The sequence below is a fragment of the Suricata suricatta genome, chromosome 16 (genome assembly GCF_006229205.1).
Source record: "Suricata suricatta isolate VVHF042 chromosome 16, meerkat_22Aug2017_6uvM2_HiC, whole genome shotgun sequence".
Lineage (NCBI taxonomy): Eukaryota > Metazoa > Chordata > Mammalia > Carnivora > Herpestidae > Suricata > Suricata suricatta.
The window spans coordinates 47,020,273-47,042,548 of NC_043715.1; the positions used below are offsets into that span (position 1 = coordinate 47,020,273).

At 53.4% G+C, this 22,276-nt stretch overlaps 1 protein-coding gene across 1 annotated transcript in view; it reads left to right on the forward strand.

Annotated features, from left to right (window-relative positions):
• GRIK5 (glutamate ionotropic receptor kainate type subunit 5) overlaps nt 1-22,276 on the forward strand; it is a 53,556-nt gene that overhangs the window by 30,789 nt on the left and 491 nt on the right. Inside the window, exons 13-21 of the mRNA XM_029924301.1 lie at nt 2,480-2,608; nt 3,784-3,900; nt 4,099-4,208; nt 4,599-4,772; nt 15,027-15,192; nt 16,361-16,586; nt 18,409-18,537; nt 18,622-18,743; nt 22,093-22,275. Of these exons, the coding sequence (XP_029780161.1) occupies nt 2,480-2,608; nt 3,784-3,900; nt 4,099-4,208; nt 4,599-4,772; nt 15,027-15,192; nt 16,361-16,586; nt 18,409-18,537; nt 18,622-18,743; nt 22,093-22,275 (1,356 nt within the window). The remainder of the gene's footprint in view (nt 1-2,479; nt 2,609-3,783; nt 3,901-4,098; nt 4,209-4,598; nt 4,773-15,026; nt 15,193-16,360; nt 16,587-18,408; nt 18,538-18,621; nt 18,744-22,092; nt 22,276) is intronic.

Consider the following 22,276-nt stretch of genomic DNA (forward strand, 5'->3'; position numbering starts at 1 on the left):
AAGTCTGGGACGTGGCTGGGAGAGGCGGGGGCTGAGTTTGCTGTACATTCACGGGAAGTTCGAGGACCCACTCACTCTAATCATTTGCAAAGCGCCCGTCTCCTGAGCTCCCCGAACCCGAGAGGAGTCACACACCTGGCCCCTGACCTGAGGTGCCCCTGGCCATGGAGGCTGAGGACAGCGGACAGGTGACACCCCTCACAGGGGCACAGGTTCTGAGTCCTGGGGTCAGCTAGAGCCAGGTTCTTAACCCTCCCTATGTCTCCGTTTCTTCAGTGGTTGGGTACTGGGTCTCTCTGGGGACTACATGAGCTACTCTGGGGAGGGAATGCCCCAAAATGGTGGCCATGGGGTACGTGCTGTGGAAGTGTGAGCCTTTATTCTCGTGTGCGGCTCCATGAAACACAGGGACGGAGAGCTGTCTCTCTGTGGGACACTGCGAGGCTCCCCGAGGAGGGATGACATTCCCAGGCTTCAGCAGAGGAGACCATGACGCATCCAGCTGGCCCCACTTTTGCAGGTTTGGTAGCAGAGGCAGAAAAGAGTACAGATATTTTCCAAACTGAGCTCAATGCTGTCATAGATCAAGGGGGGTCTAGCATTTGGGGGGTCCATAGAAGGTGCTGCAGAGGAGGGAGGGAGCAAGGGAGCATAGGAGTGGGTGGGTTCCAGCTCTGCAGGGCAGAGTGGGGTGCCTGAGGCAGAGGAAGTGGTGTGTTCAGTGATGCAGAGACCAGAGAGCAGCTGGTACGTGGGGGGCGAGAGGCCCAGGAATCTGGCAGAGGACTAGCAGTCCTGGGTGTCATCCAGAGAGACCTGGCTTGGCCAAAGTCCAGCAGTATTCACTGGGGAGCCCCGTGTAGTTCCTGGGGTTACACCTCTAATCATAGAGGCAAGGAACTTGTAATTAGTAGGAAAGACAGTCCATTAATAAGCAAATGGCAGGATCATCTCCACGAGTGCCAAGCAGGATCTAAAACAGGGTTAATGGGGGCACCTGGGTGGCTCAGTTGGCTAAGTGTCAAACTTCCACTCAGGTCACCATCTATCTTGTGGTTCGTGAGTTCAAGTTCCGAGTCAGGCTGTGTGCTGATAGTGCAGAGCCTGCTTCAGATCTTCTGTCTCCCTCTCTCTCTCTGCCCGCTCCTCCACATGCTCAATCTGTCTTTCTCTCTCTCTAAAATAAATAAATATTTTTTAAGAACCCAGGGTAATGGGTTATATAAGAAAGAGCACTCGGGGTGGAGGGGAGTGCGACATGGATGTCCCTATGGGGGGCGGTGCTGAAGGGGTGAGGTATGAACCAAGCCTCAAATATTGAGGAAGAGCTACAGAGGAGCACATGCAAAAGCCTTGAGGAGGGGACTGAGCCTTCCTGCTGAAGAAAAGGCAGCCATTGTGGTTGGAACCAAGTGGGTGAAGGGAAAGGGCATGAGGTGAGGCCAGCAGGCAGGTGGGCCTCACATCACCTGAGGCCTCTTGGCTGGAAAAGGGCTTTGTTTTAGGTGCAGCACGAAGCCACCTAAGGGTTTTAAACAGGAGACATGCCCTTTGGACTGTGATGTTCTGAGTGGTGGCCAGGGGCCTGGTGAGCTGGCTAATGCAGGTATCAGGAGAGAGACATCAATGGTGGGGGCCCTGGAGTGGGGGATGGAGAGAAGTAGAGAGATCTGAGTTGTATTTGCAGCAGAACCCCGCCCTCCCTTGCTACTGGAGATGTGGAAAATTTGGGAAAGGGAAGAAGCAGGTTTGGCCTTGGTTAGGCAAGGTGTCCAGAGTGGGCGAGGAGGCTAGTGAACAGAGCCAGGGGTGGGACAGAAAGGAGCTGGGAGCCCTTTAGGGAGGAAATGGGGTCCTGGGGCCCGACCCAGGGAACACCAGTGCCCTCCTGAGCCCGTCCGAGAAGCCACTGCCTCCTGCCTTCTGAAATGGAGACTCGGGGCAGGCCTCCCCGTGGGCACCTAAAAGTAATAGGATTCCTGGATGAGCTGATGCTATGCCTGGCAGTTCACACATTAGTCATCAGAGTGGTAGGTGTGTAAGAAGAGGCAAAATGCTCCTTAGTTTCCCCATCTAGGAATCCCCCAAATCCAGCCAAGTTTGGGGCCCCTGCCATGCTTTGCCGCCTCTGGATTCTGCTTTGGGGCTGTGCCCTCTCCCTGATCTCAAGTCACGCTGGGGCTGGTGCCACCTCTCTCCCCACCCCAGTTCTGTCCAGACCTGTATTACCTCGTGTGCTCTCGGTCTCAGCCCCTCCTGGGTGAGTGTGTGTCTCCTCCTGGGCCAGTGATCTGGGACCTCCACTCTTATTTCAGCCCTGGGTGGGGCTGGGGAGGTCTCTGCTTGAATTCGAAGTTAATTCTGAGGCCTGGGGGAGAGTCAGTATGCCTGGAAGGGGTATCCTGGGAGCCGCGTCCCAATCCCAGGACCAGGAGAGCTGTGTGAGACATCTTGCCCAACCCTCATCCCCATTTTGCAGATGAGCAAACTGAGGCCCAGAGACGTGGAAGCCCCTGCCCAAGGTCACCCAGCGAACTCAGGGCAGAGCCGGGGCTCCCCATTCCCGCACCGGGCCCTTCCCAGCGCCCTGCCTTGCCTGCTCCGTCATGTATGTACGCATGTGAGGGCCGCGTGTGCCAGCGTGTGCACTGTGCCTCCCGGGGAGGCCCTTCCACCGTGTGTCTCCGCCCTTCCCTGCATTGTGGACAGGGCACGAGTCTGTCTGCTTGCACCTGTGTGGGTGGTGCGTCACCGGGCCAGCCTGTGTCTCAGCACGTGTGTGTGGGTGTGGCGTGGTGTGATATCAGTGGGGGCACAGACATGACCGTGTACAGTGCTCCTGTGTGCCGCTCCCGGGTGTACGTGTGTCTGTGTGGCGGGGAGGGTGTGCGAAGTGCCGGTTTTTTCCCTAGTCTTGTGTCCAGCCCGCAGCTGAAGGCTGGCCAAGTCCCCTTGAGCTGGAGAAAAATGACCCTTTTGGATCAGCGTTTCTGTGTGTGACGGCCACACCTAACCCAAACCCTTCTCTGAGTCCCACCCTCCCCACCTCAGTCCTGGACCGAGACCAAGTGCAGCTCCCCGCAAGGTCATTATCTCAGTCGAGCTGGGCGTTGGTCCTGTGTCTGGGGGTGCCTTCATGCATCCATGTAGGTCATCACCTCTGGATTAAGGTCCCCAGCTCCGTCCTTTGCTGACTGGTGCCTTTGCCTCTCTGAGACTCAGTTTCTCCATCTATAAAATGGGGCTAGTAGTGGCCCTCTGGGAGCTGTTAGAGGATTCAAGGTAATCTACAGAAAGTGTTATCTAGTGTGGAGTCTGGCACACAGTCAGTGCACAGTAAATGTTCCAAGCTGTTAACTCCAAAGACAGAAGAGGAAACCAAGGCCTGACAAGGGCCCTGAATGGGTCACCATCCGGGCATCTCAACACCAATGTCAGGCTTTCTCCAGGACCTGGATGGTGGGGGAGATGGGAGATATGTGGGTCTGTAGCAATAAAAGCAAGGCTGTAGCAATGAACTTGACAGGGTGGGGAGAGGCAGCTGGGCAGGGAAGAGTCCTCAGGAGCCTCTTCCAGCAGATGTGAGAGGCCAAGGTTCCCGTCTGGGGCCCAAGGTGCCATTCTGGGCCTGGCGCAGGCTTCCGGACCCTCCTGTCTTCATCCTTTCTCTTTGCCGCTCTCAGCTTCTGCTGGTCTCTCGAGAGCTCTGTCGGTGCATTGCTCCCTAACTGTACGTCTGTCTCCCTGGCCCACCCCTCCGCCCCCGCCCTGCTTTCCCTCCAGCAGAAGGCAGACCTGGCTGTGGCCGCGTTCACCATCACGGCCGAGCGGGAGAAGGTCATCGACTTCTCCAAACCCTTCATGACCCTGGGGATCAGCATCCTCTACCGAGTGCACATGGTATGGCTGCCCTGGACATGTGGAGGCTTTGGGGCGGAAGCCCGGCACTGGGCACCACCCCTGTGTACCCAGGGGAAGCAGAGGCTATGGGGGCGGTCCTCAAGGTGCCACCTGGGCACCTGGTGAGGTGAAGGCTGGGGGTGCGGCCAAGGTCACCATGGCTCCGGGCCTCACTCCTTCCCCCACCCCACCCTCCAGGGCCGCAAGCCTGGCTACTTCTCCTTCCTGGACCCCTTCTCCCCTGCTGTGTGGCTTTTCATGCTTCTCGCCTACCTGGCTGTCAGCTGTGTCCTGTTCCTGGCCGCCAGGTGAGTCCACTGCCTGCTGCCCAGGGAGAGGAGGCAGGAAGGGGGCACGGGCTGGGGCCTCTGGGACCGACCTGCACACTCTGTCTGGGCCTCTGCCCCTCCCTTCCATTTTCTCTCTCTCTCTCTCTCTGGGTCTCTCTATGCACCTCTTTCTGCCTCTCCTGTGTGTCTCAATCTCTGGGTGTGTGTCTCTCTCTGTTTCTTTCTACCTCTTCTCTCTTGTGTATCTCTTTCTGTTTATCTCCATCTTTATTCCCTCCTTTTTCTAAGTGCCCACCCCTCCACCCACTCTCTTCACGTCATGGTGTCTTTGTCTCTTTCCTCTGTTTCTCTCCTTTTTTCTCTCTACCTTGGCTCCATCCACCCCTCACCCCCCACGTCTCTTCACAGGCTGAGCCCCTACGAGTGGTATAACCCACACCCGTGCCTGCGGGCACGCCCCCACATCCTGGAGAACCAGTACACACTGGGTAACAGCCTCTGGTTCCCCGTAGGGGGCTTCATGCAGCAGGGCTCGGAGGTCATGCCCCGGGCGCTATCCACACGCTGCGTCAGCGGAGTCTGGTAAGAGGCCTTCCGGCCGTCCCATCCTGGGCGGGGAGGGCCCCTCATAAGCCTGGTTGGATTCCGGTCCCCCTCCAGCAGCTGGGTGACAGGGAATCGGGTAGGGAGAGCGGAGTCCCAGCTCTGCCCCCTGCTGGCTGTACAGCCTTGAGTAGGCCATATAGCCTCTCCATGCCTCAGGCTCCTCATCTGAAAAATGGGGGTAAAAAGGCCCGTGCCGCGGGTTGTAAGGGTTTAGTTGAGGTGTTACGGAGGAGTACTTCTGGCGACATGAAGGTTATAAGTAGAACAGCCTAAGCATGGCTAATCGCCGGCTCCCTCATGGCCAGGCAGTCACGGAGACTTGGGGGCAGCCTACACTGTCCAGGGACATACTCCCTCCAAGTCTCTCGGGGACCCCAGTAACTTGGACAGAGCCTATTTAGCCCCTGTCACAAGCCCTAAGAAGCCACATGTCAGAGACCAGATATTGTCAACCTGTGTCTGGACCATGTTTTTTAAAAAGTTTGTTTATTTTTGAGAGAGAGCGAGAGAGAGCAGGGGAAGGTCAGAGAGAGAGGGAGACACAGACTCTGAAGCGGGCTCTTGGCTCTGAGCTGTCAGCACAGAGCCTGACGTGGGGCTCCAACTCACAAGCAGTGAAATCATGACCTGAGCCGAAGTCGGACGCTTCACCCACTGAGCCTACGCAGGTTTTTTCATCTAACTAATCTGAATTAGTGAGCAACATTTAAAAAATTGGGCAGATTCACTCACAAATCCAGATTTCTCACTCTTCTAGAAGATTCGGGAGCTCCTGTGGCCCCAGGTAGGCCGGCACCTTCCTGGTCTTCCTGAGAGGACCGTCCACTCCTCCCGAGCCGGGGCCAGGCCGAGTGGGCACCCTCCCCAGGGCCCCTCACCCCAGCGCTGCCTGCACCCAGCCTGCTCCCCAGGCCCTTCTGGAGGAGCATTTCTTCCTCCTCTCCTTGCTGTCAGAATTCACACATCGACAGTCATTCACCAGATGTTTCTCGGGCCCCTCCTTGTGCCAGGCACTCAGGTGAAGAATCCGGCCTCGAGAGGCAGAGGAGCCGAGAATAAATAGCTAAGCAAATAAACAGCCAGGGGAACATCCGCTTTGTTCCAGAAACAAGTGAATCCCAATGACATTGTCTAATTCAACCCTCGTTCACGACTCACTTTCATGGGAGGCGGGTTTTTCTCTCCCAACTAAGTAGGACGAGCTGCCACAGAGCAAGTCACGGGCAGTTTGCTTGGTCAGCTGGCTTTGACCCTTTTGAGTCCTGATGACATTTTGGGGGACTGGCTTCATTTCAAGTGTCACATACCCCATATTAGTTTCCGATCGCTGCCGCAACAGATTACACAGATGTAGTGGCCTCGAACAACACAAACGCGTTCTCTTACGGATCTGGAGGTCAGAAACCAGAAATCTCCTTGGGCTGAAGTCCAGGTTTTGGCAGGACTGGCTCCTTCTGGAGGCTCTGAGGGAGAATCCATTTCTTTGCCTTTTTCAGCTCTTAGAAGCCACCTGCATTCCTTGTTTTATGGCCTCTTTCTCGGTCTTCAAAGCCAGGAGCGTTGCATGCTCGCATCTCTCTCCGTGGCCCTAATCTCCTCCTCCCACTTCCAAGGACCCTCGTGATACCACTGGGCCCACCCACATAATCCAGGATAATCTTCCCCAACTCACATTCCTTAACTTGATCATTTCTGCAAAGGTCCTTTTACCCCATAAGGGGACAATACCTCATGAGTTCCAGGGCTTAGGATGTAGACGTCTCTGGGGGCGGGGCTGTGGGGGCTTTCTTACGCCTCCCACGTACCCTAACTGCAACTTATGAACATTCTCAATGTCACATGACATAACTGAACCAAACAAGGCACAGTGAGAGAGAATAGTAGGGAACATAGTCGCTCAGGGAAGCTCCTTTGAGGAGGGGACACCTAGGCTGAGTCCTAAAGGCTAAAACAGAGGTGCCCATGCCCAGGAGAGGGAGGAATGTTCCAGACAGGCCAGAGAGGGCAAGAGACCTGCTGTGACAGATCCGCCCGTGTCCTCAGGTCAGGTGGCGGACCAGTGACCTCTCTGCGGGCCGTCCCTTCTGCTCCTTGGCCAGGGACCTCTTCAGCTGGGCGTCCTCTGCCTGTACCCATCACCCCATCACCCCGGAAGCCCCCAGCCACACCCCCTCTCCCTGGAGACTTTGACCCCAAGCCCATTCTCATCTTCGCCCTCAGCCCTCCCACACATTCGCTCAGTGAGTGGATGTTTCAACGGATGTGAGCCCAGCACGATGACTCCGCAGTCCGGGGCCAGTATCCTAGGGGACTTGGCTGCCGGGGGCCCGAACCCGCCTCCTGGGCCCCTCATCTTCAGTGTGCACTGGGGCCCCAGCCTCCTACAGCCACATCCAAGCCCTCATCATCATTCGGGACATCTCTGCCTCAAAAGCAATGTGTGTGGTTTTTTAAAGTAATTCATTCGTTATTTTGAGAGAGAGCGTGAGTGGGGCAAGGGCGGGGGTTGGGGGGGACAGGATACAAAGTGGGTTCCACGCTGACCACACAGAGCCCAATGTGGAGCTCAAACTGCGAGATCATGACCTGAACCAAAGTCAGACAGTCAACTGACTGAGCCACCCAGGCGCCCCTCAAAATCAATGTTTCTGAAGTTACGTCTGACCATAGCTCCCGTCCTCCTGGGCTCCCCCTGCAACTTATGAGTGTTGTCAGTGTCACATGACGTAATTGTAGTCATGTGACTACATTCAAAGTAGTCTTTGGGTCTCTCTCTTTCCTTTTTTCCTGAACCCTGTGGGTTTTCATGTCCATTCACCTCCAGTAGGCTCCTAGACTGTGTCTTCAGCCACTCTTGCCATCGTCCTCAAGTCGTCCTGTCCCCAGAGTCCTGGCGACCCTAGATCTCGCCAACAGCTGGGCTCTCCCTCTCCTGGCTCCACATAGGACCCCTTTACTGATGCATCCAGTACATGCGGATTAGCCTCCCTCCTTCTAGAAACTCCTCACTTTCAGGCCGTTGTGGCCTTCTGGTTCCCTCTTCCTGCTTTGGATCCTCTGTTTCATTTCACAGGGGGGTGACTGCCCTCGCTGTCTCTCACACGAACTCCTCACTCCACGCCAGTGACTTGTCAGTGCCTGCACACCCAGCCCCCTCATTTTACAACAAATATTTTATAACATCTGCTTTCCTACCCTGATGAAATTCAAGGGTAATATATCTCCTTACCCACCTACCTACACATGTGATTTAAAACATGTGGGGAACATTTAAAACACATGGGGAAAAGGGACGTGGTCTATAATAGAGGAGTAGAATCGGGATGCATAATGCTATGCATTACAAATGCTTGGCCTGGGCTATGCTAGAAATCAGGTGGCTGCATTTACTTATAAATGGGGACGTTGGAAATTGCGAGAAGTGAGACCATTCGATAGAATCATGTAGACATCTGAGACTTGACACTTTGAACTAGTCAGTAATGAGGATGTTTGTACAAACACAAATCACCATGTGAGTGGTGATTTACTAACGCAACTGCTCCAGGAGGCTTGATTCGGTGACTCAGCTGCTGTGAGCAGGGCTGCTGGGTCAGAGGCCTGAGTCCCAAACCGATGAGGGTTCCCGGCAAACTTTCAAGCACAAGAACATCTAGTTGTTCCTCAATCTGAACAATGTATGTGTTTCTAGAAATTTCTGTTATAACCATGCAAACTTTTTTTTTTGGTTTGTATCTACCAAGGAGTGAGGCTCAGAGAGTCAGGTACTGGACTCTCCCCTGTTGTTTAGACAGGGCTGCCTTGCTGGACACCTGTCCCCACCCAGCAACTGTAGGAGCCACCAGAGTGCCCGATACCTAACCACGCTTCTTCAGACACCTCCCAGGGGGTTCTCCCTGCCGGGGCCACCACTCCATACACTCAGGGGCCTTCTCATCCGGCCCTGGTTCCCCTTGCGTTTCGTAACTGATTCTTACCAAGTACTCACCTTCAGACCCTCCCCACGTGTGGCCCACAGGCATCCCCAAAACAGCTTGTCCAGAACGGAGTACACGATTCATCCCCGTCTGTGGCCCCCTGCTCTGTCCCAGTGAGCAGCCTCACCGACCCGGCCCCCATGGTCATTACCACCGGTCAGCCATGCTATATCCTTGGGGTCAAGGTGGTACCTGGGATGTCCTAGGCGCCGAACAGTTTTGTCTTGAGTGAATGACATTGGCCCCTGTGGTGTGTTTGAGGGGCTTGATTTCTGGAGGGTTGTGTCAGACCCTGAGTCTGTGTGTCAGGTTTTGATTCTCTTTTGCAGGAGGCTCCGCTAGTCATCCCTCTGTCCTCCATTCCACCCCCACCCCAGGGCCTAGCACAGCGCTGTGCACATGTGCTCAGCAAAGGTCGCTGCTGTGTTTGTTATTAATCTGCTGGGGGGTGCGGGGGCGTGGTCTGGGAGGCCCTCCCAGCCTCTCCCTGTCTCCATGCCTCACAGATCCCACCGACTGTAGGGAGCCTGGCCGCTCCCACCTGCCAGGCAGGAGGCCAGAGAGGGTCAGGGTAAGACAAGCTCTTGGGCTATGTAGTGAGGCCAGCGGATGCCTCTTCTCCCAAGTCACCGAGACAGTGCGCGTCTCCACGCCCGGTGCCTGTTCTGTGTCAGCTGGGGCTCGCTCTTCCCCCAGCCTTGTGAGCGGCCGCCTGCAGCTGGCCTTTCCTCACCGGTGAGTCCAAAGCCACACAGCTCGGCAGTGAGGGAGCCAGGGTTTGGGGGTTTTCCAGGGATCTTTCTGGTATTGATTACTTGTTCAGTTCCATTGTGGTCAGAACCTTCTCTGTAGGATTTTTATCCTTTGAAATGTACTAAGACTTGTTTATGTCAGCATATGGTCTCTCTTGGTAAGAGTTCTGCGGGCACTTGCACAGAACATGCTATCAATTAGGGCCAGTAGGCTGATAGTGTCGTTCAAGGCTCCTGCACCCATGCTGGTTTTCTGTCTGCCTGTTCTCTCAGTTATCGAGAGTGGGTGTTGCTGTCTCCACCGGCACCTGGGGAGAACTCGAATCTATTTCTCTTTTCAGTCCTGACAGTTTTGCTTCATGAATTTTGAAGCTCTGTAATTAGGTGCATAAATGTTCAGGATTGTTATGTTGTCTTGATGAATTGATCCCTTTGTGATTGTTCAATGCCCCCTCTTTATTCCTGGTAACATGCCTGCTCTGCAGTTACCTGTATGTGATGTTACCATAGCTACCCGAGCTGCCTCCTGCTTAGTGCTGGTGTAGCATATCTTTTCCCATCCCTTCCCTTCCCACATACCTGGATCATTTTATCTATCTATCTATCTGTCTATCTATCTGTCTATCTATCTATCTATATTTTTTAGGAAGAGAGAGAGGACACATGAGCGGGGTAGAGACAGAGGGAAAGTGAGAGAAAGTGAGAATCCCAAGCAGGCTCTGCACTGTCAGCACAGAGCCCAATGCGGGGCTCATTCCCACAAACCGTGAGATCACGACCTGAGCTGAAATCAAGAGTCAGATGCTTAACTGACTGAGCCATCCAGGCGCCCCAGGTTATTATATTTAAAGTGGGTTTCTGGGTTTTTTTGTTAGTTTATTTATATTTATTTTGAGAGAGAGAAAGCAAGCACATGCCTGGGTGCACACAAGCGGCGGAGGAAGAGGGGGGGGGGAGAGAGAGAGAGAGAGAGAGAGAGAATTCCAAGCAGACTCTACCCTAAGCAAGGAGCCTGATGAGAGGCTCAGTCCCACAAACCATGCTATCATGATCTGAGCTGAAATCAAGAGTCAGACACTTAACCCACTGAACTACCCAGGCTTCCCTAAAGTGGGTTTCTTTGAGGCAGCATGTGCTTAGGTCTGGGAGCAGGGGTTGGCAAACTTTTTCGGTTTTGAGCCAAATAATATATAATTTAGCCTTTTTGGCCATCCGGACTCTGTCACAACTAATCAGCTCTGACTGTATTGTGAAAGCAGCCATAGATGATACATAAATGAATGAGTGTGGCTGTGTTCCAATAAAACTTTATTTATGAACGCTGACACTGAAAATAGAATTTTATATGTCACGTGTCTTGAAGTAGTAGTCTTCCTTCAATTTCTTTTTAAACATTTAAAAATGTGAAAGCCATTCTTCGTCTGTGGGCTGGGTAAAAGCCAATAGCAAGACAGATTTGGGCCGTGGGCCATCGGTTGCCAGCCCCTGGTTGGGATGTTTACCTTTAATTATTGTGATGGTTGGGTTTAAGTCCCCCACCTGCTATTTGTAATTCATTCCATCTCTTCTGGTTCCTTTTTCCCTCTTTTCCCACCTTCTTTTGAATTTATTGAGATATTTAGGATTCTGTTTCATGTCTACCATTGAAGCATACTTCAATAGCATACTTTTTAAATTTTTCTTAGTAGTTGCTTTGGGTTTATGATATGCATCTTTAATTGATTACAAAACACTTTCAAGTAACATTCTGTGACTTCACATAAGATGAAGATCCTTATGACAACATGCTCCAAGCTCTCCTCCCCTCCTTTGAGCTGCTCTTGTCATATAGATTACTTCTGTTTATCTAATGAACCCTATAATACATTAGGATTGGATATGTGCATGTGCTTAAACAGTAAATGTCTTTTTTAAATATTTACTTATTTATTTTAAATTTTTAAACGTTAATTCATTTTTTAAATTTCAGGATTTTTTTTCTTGTTTATTTATTTTTGAGAGACAGAGAGAGACAGAGCACGAGCAGGGGAAGGACAGAGAGAGAAAGAATCTGAAGCAGGCTCCAGGCTCTGGGCTGTCAGCACAGAGCCCGACGTGGGGCTCAAACTCATGAACTGCGAAATCATGACCTAAGGCGAAGTTGAACACCTGACTGAGCCACCCAGGTGCCCCTGGAACTTGGAACTCCTGATCTTGGGTTTGTCCGTTTGAGCCCCACATTGGCTATAGAGATTACTTAAAAATAAAAATCTTTTTTTTAAATGTTTTTACTTATTTTTGAGAGAGAGAGAGAGAGAGAGAGAGAGAGAGACAGTGTGAGCAGGGGAGGGTCAGAGAGAGGAGTCACAGGATCTGAAAACAGACTCCAGGCCCTGAGCTGTCAGCACAGAGCCTGACGCAGGGTTCGAACCCATGAACCATGAGATCATGACCTGAGCCGAAGTCAGATGCTTAACCGACTGAGCCACCCAGGTTCCCCTAAAAATAAAATCTTTAAAAAATTAAAGAGAAGGATGGCTCAGTCAGTTAAGCATCCAAAGTAGGCTCAGGTCATGATCTCATCGTCTGTGGGCTTGAGCCCCGCATCTGGCTCTGTGCTGACAGCTCAGAACATGCAGACAACTTCAAATTCTGTATCTCCCTCTCTCTCCCCTCCCCTGCTCACGATCTGTCTCTTTCTCTCTCAAAAGTAAATAAACATTAAAAAAATTTTTAAATCAAAAAAATGACCAGATATACAAAGGTACAGGAAACTGTGAGAGAAAAGTCACTCATTTGAAACAGACCCAGAATTGCCAGAATGATGGAATTATTAGATTAGGGTATTAAAGAGCTATTATAGATATATTCAGAATGCTTAAGGGTATAAAGGAAAACCTGTTATCCAGAGAGAAATATAAAAAAGGAGCAAGTGGAACTTCTAGAGATGAAATATACAACATTTGAATGGGAAATTTTACCGGAATGGTTACACAGATCAGACATCGCAGCAAAGAAGAAAAGAGAATTGGAAGACAGCAACAGAATCTATCCAAATTGAAGTCACAGAGGGAAAAAATGACTGCCAAGGCACACAAAGCCTGAGTGGCCTAAGGAATAATACCAAGTGGTCTCACATATGTGATTGAAGTCCCATAAGGAGAGGAGAGAAAGGGATTAACAGAAAAAATATTGACAAAGTAATGGCCAAAACTTTTTCAAATTTGATGAAAATTATAAACTTGCAGATCTAAGAAGCTCGATAAAACCCACGTGGAATAAACACACGTACACACAAAACACATCAAGACACGTTATAATCAACTGCTGAAAACCTGTGATAAAGAGAGATTCTTAATGCAGCCAGAAGGGGCGGCGGGGGGGGGGACACACACACGAAGAATTAAAATAACAGTGACAAAGACTTCTTGTCAGAGAGTGTGCAAGCCAGGAGACAATGCACGAATGTGCTGAAAGGGAAAAACAACCTGTTGATCTAGTATTCTGTATCCATCCAAAAGAACCTTCAAAGGAGAAAACACACTAAGTGTTCCATGCAAGCAAAAGCTGGGAGAAGTAATTGCCAGCCGGCCTGCGCTTTAAGAACTGTTATTTTGGGGGCGGAGGTGCTGGCTGGCTCAGTCAGAGGAGTGTGCAACTAGATCTCAGGTTGTGAGTTCGAGCCCCACATTGAGTGTAGAGATTACTTTAAATTTTGGGGGGCGCCTGGGAGGCTCAGTTGGTTAAGCATCTGAATTTGGCTCAGATCATGATCTCACGGTTCGTCGGTTCAAGCTCTGCATTGGGTTCTGTGCTGACAGCTTGGAGCCTGGAGCCTGCTTCAGATTCTGTGTCTCCCTTTCTCTCTGCCCTTCCCCTGCTCACACTCTGTCTCTGTCTCTCAAAAAATAAATAAGTTGGGGCGCCTGGGTGGCTCAGTCGGTTAAGCGTCCAGCTTCGGCTCAGGTCATGATCTCATGGTTCGTGGGTTTGAGCCCCGCGTCGGGTTCTGTGCTGACAGCTAGCTCAGAGCCTGGAGCCTGTTTCAGATTCTGTGTCTCCCTCTCTCTCTGACCCTCCCCTGTTCACGCTGTCTATCTCTGTCTCTCAAAAAAAAAAATAAATGCTAAAAAATAAATTAATTAAAATAAAATATTTTTGGGGGCGCCTGGGTGGCTCAGTCGGCTAAGCCTCCGACTTCAGCTCAGGTCAGATCTCACGTTCGTGGGTTCGAGCCCCGCGTCAGGTTCTGTGCTGACAGCTAGCTCAGAGCCTGGAGCCTGCTTCTAGTTCTGTGTCTCCTTCTCTCTCTGCCCCTCCCCCTCTCATGCTCAGTCTCTCTCTGTATCAAAAATAAATAAGACATTTTAAAAAGTTAAAAAAAAATTTTTAAAAACAAAGGAAATGTTATGGAAAATTCTTCGGGTAAAAGGAAAATAATGTTTATTTTTGAGAGAGAAAGAGAAAGAGACAGAGCACGAACAAGGGGAGGGACAGAGAGGGAGGGAGACACAGAATCCGAAGCAGGCTCCAGCCTTCAAGCTGTCAGCACAGAGTCTATTGCGGGGTTTGAACCCATGAACCGTGAGATCATGACCTGAGCTGAAGTTGACATGTAACTGACTGACCCACCCAGACGCCCCTATCTGGTAATTTTTTATTGGATGACAGACATTGTAAATTTTACATTGTGTTACATTGTTGAATGTATTACTTTAATTTAAAGCTCTTTGAGATCTGGCATAGTCTTTATTCTGACTTAACTCTATTTGTAATATGTTGTCCTTTGGGGTCTCAACTGAATGTCTCATCTATTCAGTGAGATCTCACGACTCAGGCTGAAGAGATCTCAAAAGGTTCCCAGCCCTGTGTGAACCCTGGGAATTGTTCTGTCTTTGCAAGCAGTTCTTCTCTGGCCCCTTAGAGTTCCACCCTCTTTGTACACAGATGGATATTCACCCAAAGACTCAAGGGGACTCTGTGCAAGATACTTCTTGGAATCCTTTCTCTCTGTGCAGCTCCCTCTTCTTGGGTTCTCTGTCCCACAAATTTTAGCCATCTTGGCCTTTCCGGTCTCCACCTCTGCAACTCATGAGACTGCCAGACTGTTTGGGTTTCCTTTCCTGCCACCCCAGTCTGTACATTAAATTCAGCCAGACAGCCTGGGCAATCATAAGTCTCACTTCATTGCTCTTTTTCCTCAGGGATTATAGTCCTGTGATGCCTATTGTCCTATGTCTTTAAATAGTTTTCTATATTCTGTCTAATTTTCTAATTCATGGTGGGAGGGCATTTTCAGGATATCTTATTCTCTTAGATCTGGAAGTGGAAGTCTCTGGAAGCGGTATTAAACCCAGAGAATCTGGCTATAGAGTCTGTGCTTCCCCTTTCCATTAGTCAGCAGTCACTGAGCCTTCTTGATGCCGAGGTCAGTAAGAGCGGCACCACCAACAGGGTGCATGGCCATAGAGGAGGGTAGTGGGGGTGGCTCCAGACCGTAGCTCACTCTTTCCCCCCCTCAGGTGGGCCTTCACCTTGATCATCATCTCTTCCTACACGGCCAACCTGGCCGCCTTCCTCACCGTGCAGCGCATGGAGGTGCCTGTGGAGTCAGCTGATGACCTGGCAGACCAGACCAACATTGAGTACGGCACCATCCATGCTGGCTCCACCATGACCTTCTTTCAGGTGGGGGCCTTTGAAGTTGCCCAGGCTCGGTGTTGGTATCCCCACTGGGCACAGCTGCTCAGGCGGGGCTGGGCGGGGCCTCCGGGGTCAGAGGGATTCATTGTCACGACAGTCAGGGAAGCTGAGAAGCAGAAGACACACTCGTGGGGTCATGGGGAGTGTCACTGTCTGGCTGGAGAATCTGGCACATTGGCCTCTAATGTCGTATCAGTGCTAGAGGAGCCAAACGGGGTCATGAAAGCTGCTAGAGGGCCAGGCCTGGGGATATGAGCCAGCAGAGAAGAGGGCAAGGCCCTTCAGGATGAAAGGTGTGTGTTCTTGTGTATTATGGGGTGGTGGGAAGGAACCAAAAGGAAAGCAAGGAGGTAGAGGCCCTAAATGCCAAGATAGGGTTGAAATTAGAACCTGTAAATGAGGAGGTGGGAATAGTGACTCGGCAGGGGTGACGCGTTGAGAGCTGAAAGTTCCCTCCAGGGCAAGCGGGGATGTGCTAATGGTCTGAGGGAGGCTGGACCTGGGCAGAGGCCACTGGTTGAAGCGTGGAGAGGAGGGATGAACTTCCAGGTCTCCCGGGTGGGTTGTGGGGCCAGTTTGCAGCTGGGAAAAGGAACCTCAGATTAGAGAAGGAGGGCGTGTGTCAGTAGTGATGGTGGTGGTCATCCCCAGCCCGGCCTCCACACATCTCCCCCTTGGGGTTGTAAGGCACAGGCTGGGGCATTCCCCAGAAAGGAAGGGCCTGAAGGAAGTAAACGGCCCTGCATGGCACGATCAAGTCTCCCCGACCTGCGCTGGGCCCTGGGTAAATTTGGGGCTGAGCTTCTGTGCGTAAGGCCTGGGAGTGCTGGAAAAACAGGGCTGGGTGTCAGGCTGAGCCAGGCACAGGGGTGGAAGAGAGAAGAGAGGCTGAAGAACAGACCCTGGCTCCTTCTACCCAAGCCTTCTGTTCTCAGGGTCTTCGCTGGGCTGGTGGGCATGCAAATGACTTGGACCTGACCTTGAGCAGTCTGTCTGTCCCTCTCCTCTGACTTTGGCTCTTCCTGTCTTCCTCTGGTCTCCTCACTCTCTCTCCAGTTGAGAGAGGCTTCCTGGAGGGCAGGGGATAAGGCTCAGGGGAAAGGCAGGGGTGGAAAAGCCTCTCCTGACTCTCCGCTGTGCCCCCTCCACCCAGAACTCACGGTACCAGACGTACCAGCGTATGTGGAACTACATGCAGTCAAAGCAGCCCAGCGTGTTTGTCAAGAGCACGGAAGAAGGCATCGCGCGTGTTCTCAACTCCCGCTATGCCTTCCTGCTCGAGTCGACCATGAACGAGTACCACCGGCGTCTCAACTGCAACCTCACCCAGATCGGGGGCCTCCTCGACACCAAGGGCTATGGCATCGGCATGCCACTGGGTATGGCGGCGGGGCTGGGGAATGTGGAGGGGGCCCTGGGTATCCGAAACCAAGCCACGTGAGCCGGCCTGAGACTGGACTGGGCCCTCCCCTTGGCAGGCCGGGTATGTTGTGTGTGTGCCCTGGCTGTGTGTGGCCTTGGGCAGATGTCACCACCGTTCAGAGCCTCTCTGTACTCAACCTGCAAACACGGGCCTAGCAGCAGTCAGTTCCAGCCGTCCATGGCTGCTGGGAGAACCCGGTGACACTGTGCACAGCCCAGTACTTACAGGCCATGACACTTGCCACCTTCCCCTTTGGCCTAACGACCCCGTGAAGGTGAAGACCTGGGTTTATGTCCGTCACCATCTCTGCACAGAGCCCAAAGCCCAGCTCAGAGCAGGTGCTCAGAACATGAATGATGGAAGGGATGGGGGGAGGGATGGGGGGAGGGATGGGTTCACCCGGGAGACTTGGACATGCTTTTCCAGGGCTCACTGCTGGAAACACAGCAATTTTATCACCAAATCTTGACATTTTGTCCTTTAAATCCATATATCTGCTGATGACTGCTGTGTTAGTTATCTATTACTGCACAACAAATGACCTTAAGTCTCAGCAGCTTTCCTGGGCCAGGGAATCGTGGAGCCTAGTTCTCTGGAGACAGGCTCTGGAGTCACCGACCTGGATTCAAATCCCAGCTCTACCCCCACCCCCCAGCCAACTCCATGCATGACCTTAGGCAGGAATGTCACCTGCCTGGTCCAGAAAAAGGGGTGGTAACCCCCAGTAATACCAGGATCGTGAGGGACTTGAATTAATGTCCACAGACCAAGGGTCTGTAAACCCAGCACATCGTAGGTGCCTGCTAAATACTTGTCACTCCACCCACCCATGTCCCTGGTTTACGGCACCTGGGAGATGCTGAAGAAGCGTAGCGAATGGGGAAATGAAGACAGGACAGGACATGTGTGGGGTGTTTGGGACGGAAGGATGGTTTGAGGAGAGGATTCGAGGGTAGGGAGGAGAGAGGTGGCCGGAGATTCATTCACTCAGCAGATCCTGATGCCCTACGGTGTGCGGCGCATGCTGCGCTGCTGGAATACCACAGCGGGGGGCCACAAAGCCCCCAGCCTCTTGCCTTCACCGAGGGGCACAGACGGCAAACACACAATAAACACGTAACTTTACAAAGTGATGTCAGGCGGTGAGAAATGCTCTGAGGTGAAGTAAGGGGAAGGGACTGACAGGGAGAGGGCGCTTGGTGCCATTTTAAGTAAAGGTCATCGGAGAAGGCCCCTTGAGGAGGCAGCGTGTGAGCAGAGGCCTGAGTGACAAGAGGGAAGGAGCATTCCAGGCAGAGGTCCGGAGGTGGCATTGTGCCTGGAGGACTTGAGGCACAGCCAGGAGCCAGCGTGGCCGGAGCCGCGAGCCTTGGGGCAGCAGGAGCCTCAGCTGGCGGGGCCAGTGAACCCGGATCTTGAGGCAGAGGGAAGGACCTGGTTCTCTCCACATTGGGAAGCCCTTGGAGAATTCCCAGCACAACAGAGATGAGCTCTAGGACTGTGTTTCTGAAATTGCCTCTCTGGCTGCTGTTGAAAAAAGCCTGGGTGGGGGCAGGTGAGGGGAGCTGACAAATGTGACATGAGGTGTCGTGGGGGGCCTGGCCCATGGTGGTGGCAGGGGAGGTGCGAGCGGTGGTCAGTCTTGAAGGTGGACAGGGAAGAAGCCGGGGATGAGGCTGAGGCAGGAGGAAGGGTTGTGGTGAGGGAGCAGTTGGGGTCGGGTGGGCAGGGCTCCAGGGCCCTGACAGCCAGTCCGCCCCCTTGTATGTCCACTGCAGGCTCCCCATTCCGGGATGAGATCACCCTGGCCATCCTGCAACTTCAGGAGAACAACCGGCTGGAAATCCTGAAGCGCAAGTGGTGGGAGGGGGGCCGGTGCCCCAAGGAAGAGGATCATCGCGCTAAAGGTCAGCGCGCCCACCCCCCGTGCCCTTCCCGAAGCCCCTGTGCCCACGCAGTCCCCACCCCGTGACTTCCCCCTTGACCCACAGGTCTGGGCATGGAGAACATTGGTGGCATCTTTGTCGTGCTCATCTGTGGTCTCATCATCGCCGTCTTTGTGGCAGTCATGGAATTCATATGGTCCACGCGGAGGTCAGCAGAGTCCGAGGAGGTGAGGAGGCTGGCGAAGGGAGTGGGGGAGAAGGGGAGTGCCATGGGCAGAGGGGCATGGAGACTGCAGCATTGGTAGCCTTCCTGGAGGGGATCTGGTAGCGGTGAGGGGCTGGGAGCAGGGCGTAGAGAGGACCCGAGAGCCCCCAGGAGCAGAGGGGGTCTGAGAAGAGGTGAGTACAGAAAGAGGGAGAAGGAAGTCGGCGTGAGGAAAGCCAGAGGAGAGGAAGCGGGCATGGACAGAGGTGAAGATGCAGGAGAAGGAAGGGCCAGAGAGGAGGAGTGGGGAAGGGCAGGGGGAAAAGCAAGGAGAAATGAGAAATGATTTAAAAAAGCAGGTGTGGCTGGAAGACAGTGGGCTTGCTGGCTGGTCCCAGCTCAAGGGGCCTGGTGCTGCCCAGTGACATGCCTCCATTACTGCTCGTGTCCCTTTGCTCCCTGGCACCCCCCTCCGCCTCTACAGCCCCCAGCCCTCTCCCGCTCCTCACCTTGGCTGTTGACCTTACTTCTACTTCCTGGAGAAAAGCGGAGGAGTCAGAGGAGAGCATGCAGACCTCTCCACGTTTAGGCACCTGTCTTTTCCCACTCGTCCTGTTGGCTACTCCGAGGGAACATCCATAATTGCAGCTGAGCCGCCCTCCCCTGCCCCCATCTCCTCTCTCGCCCTCCCAAGGACATCCCTCAGCGGTTCTTTGCACCCTCCGCCTGACATCAGTCTCCTCCACTCTGTTGGATCAAGGCTGTCAGTATACAAACGTGCTACCATCTCTCCCATCTTCCAGAAATCTCTCTTGATTCCCTTCCTGGCCACCACTCCCACTGCTCCTCTTGAAAGAGTGTGTGTCTGCTGCTTCGGTCCCTGTCCTGCATCCAGTCTTGAACATGCTCCCATCCTCCTGTCTACTGAAGCTACTGGTCACCAGTGACCCAGGTCCCAACCCACTGCCCAAGTCTCAGGCCTCATCATATGTGACATAGCGGTAGGCTTCAGCACAGCTGATCTCTCTTCTCAAAACCCTCTCTTCCATGCTCACTCTCCTCCTCCTCCTCTGTGGCCAGTCCTTTGTTGGAGGCTTCTAGGGCTCCATCCTGGGCTCTTCTCTGTCTTTCTCCACCCCCTTGGTGAGCCCATCCAGCCAAATGGTTTGTAAGACTACCGCTATACTGATGACCTTTATTGGTTGTCTATTACCACGTAACACCCTAAGATTTAGCAGCTCAAAATAGTGAACTTATGTCAGTTAACAGTTTCTGCAGGTCAGGAATCTGGGAGCAGCTCAGCTGGGTGGTTCTGGCCACCAGGGTCTCTGGTGAGGTCATGGCCATGATGTTGGCTGAAGGCTTGCCTACAGCCAAGGGTCCACTTCCAAGGTGGCATGCTGTTTCCAGATGTACTTGGAGGATGACACAGAGTGATGACACAGGCCAAGGCCACTGAAGGAAGATGTTTGTGACTTACGTTTCCCAGGAGGAGGTCATGCCGCACCATGTAGGGCCACAGGGGAAGCACCAGGCTTTGGGCAGGAGCCGGAGCTGAAAGCCTAGGCCACAGACGACATTGGGGTTTGGGCTGGCGAAACAGCTTAGAATTTGCTAGTGTGGATAATGTTGGTAAGCTCTGGGAGCCTGTGGGGGCTTGCCACAAACAGTGGGGGGGGGGGGCTCATGGTGAGTGCCCCCAGGCATTTCAAACTGGAGGGGTGGTCTGTAGCTGTGTGTACCTGGTGATTTAGGGCAGCTTGGTGTGAGAGTCAGTTCAAGCAGGTGCGTGGGGGATAAGCTGGGATTGGTTGGTTTGCATATGAAAGGTGGGCTCCCAGCTCTCTGCTATCCCTGAGAATCTGGCTGTGGGACGACCCTGTCTCTCCCTGACCAGTAAGGTTTTCTATATGTCAAAACATCCTAAGATAGAATAAAGAACATGATGGACACACACACTCAATGGGAGTTGACAGGAGGCCTTAGTCCCTCCCACCGGGACCTGTCTGTAGGGCTCATCGGGTGTCCTCACACCATGGCAGCTGGGCTGGCTTGCCCCAGAGCGAGTGATCCAAGGACGAACCCAGCAGAAGCCACAGCCATGTTCTGTTGGTCACGCAGCAGTCCTGAATCAAAGGCAGAGGGGACACTGGAGGGCAGGACTCTGGGGGCTGCCTGCCATCACCCCCAGTGAGCATCCCTCACAGGGACTTCTCCCGAGACCCTGGGTCTGTAAACTCCCATCTCCGCATGGATGTCTGACAAGTAGCCCACATAACACCACGTGGCCAAGGCAGAGCTCCTGCCCACGCATCAGACAACGTGTCACTCCAACTTGGACTTGCTCAGGCCAAGATGTGATTACCCTTTGCTCTCGCCTCTCTCTCATGCCCTCCCTTGGATCTCTGCTAGTCCTCTTGGCTCCCCCTTCAAAATACACCCAGAATCCAGCCCCGTCTCATCTCCTTGGCCACTGCCGCTCAGCTCGCCCTTGGCCTCCTCAGTCTGTTCTCAGCACAGCCCCAGGGAGATCCTGTACAGCAGTCCTCTACTTAAAGCTCCCCAGTGCCTCCCACCTGCATCAGAATAAAAGCCAGGCCCTTACAGTGGCCTACGGGCCCCATTGCCTTGACCTCCTCTTCTTGCTCTCTCCCTGCGAACCTGCGGCAACCCTGCCCTGCTTGTGGTTCCTCCCACAAGCCACGCGGTTCCCTCTCGGAGCTCTGTCCTGCACTGCCTTGCAGTCTTACTGGAGGTCTTTGCAACGCGTTTTCCCTAGCCTCCTACTGCAGATGCAGTATTGCTCCCCACCTCTCTTCCCGACTGAATCGTTCTCCCCAGCATCACCAGCTCATCTCATCACCAGCTAATCTACTACCTGCGTTTACATTTTTGTCAGTTCTGTCTCTGCACACTGGCATACAACCTCTCTGAGGGCAGGGACTTCCTCTGCTTTGTTCCCTGCATACAGCAGGTGCTCCGTAAATAGCTCTTGCCATAGTCGGTAGCATGAGTAAAGAGGCAGATGGAAAACAAGCAGAAAGGAGTTAGAGACTTTGGAATGATAAGAAAAGGAAAGAGAGGAGCCTAGATAGGAGGTGAGGGCAGGCTCAGGGAGGAACCCTGAAGACGGAAGTGGAGAGAGAAGTGGAGAGAGAGGGGAATGGAGAGATGAGACTGGCAGAGCACGGGAAGGCTGAGGCTGAGAGGGGAGAGGAGAGAGGAGAGGACCTGGGGGCGTGATGGGCGGGCGTGGGGGCGGGGGAGGGGAGGAGGCAGGAAGGGAGAAGACATAGAAGCCAGGAGTGGGGGCGGCGGCGAGAAGAGCGACGGGCCGTGACCACCGCGCCCCCGCCCTGCGCCACCCACAGGTGTCGGTGTGCCAGGAGATGCTGCAGGAGCTGCGGCACGCGGTGTCCTGCCGCAAGACGTCGCGTTCCCGCCGGCGCCGGCGCCCAGGCGGCGCGAGCCGGGCCCTGCTGTCGCTGCGCGCGGTCCGCGAGATGCGCCTCAGCAACGGCAAGCTCTACTCGGCCGGCGCGGGCGGGGATGGGG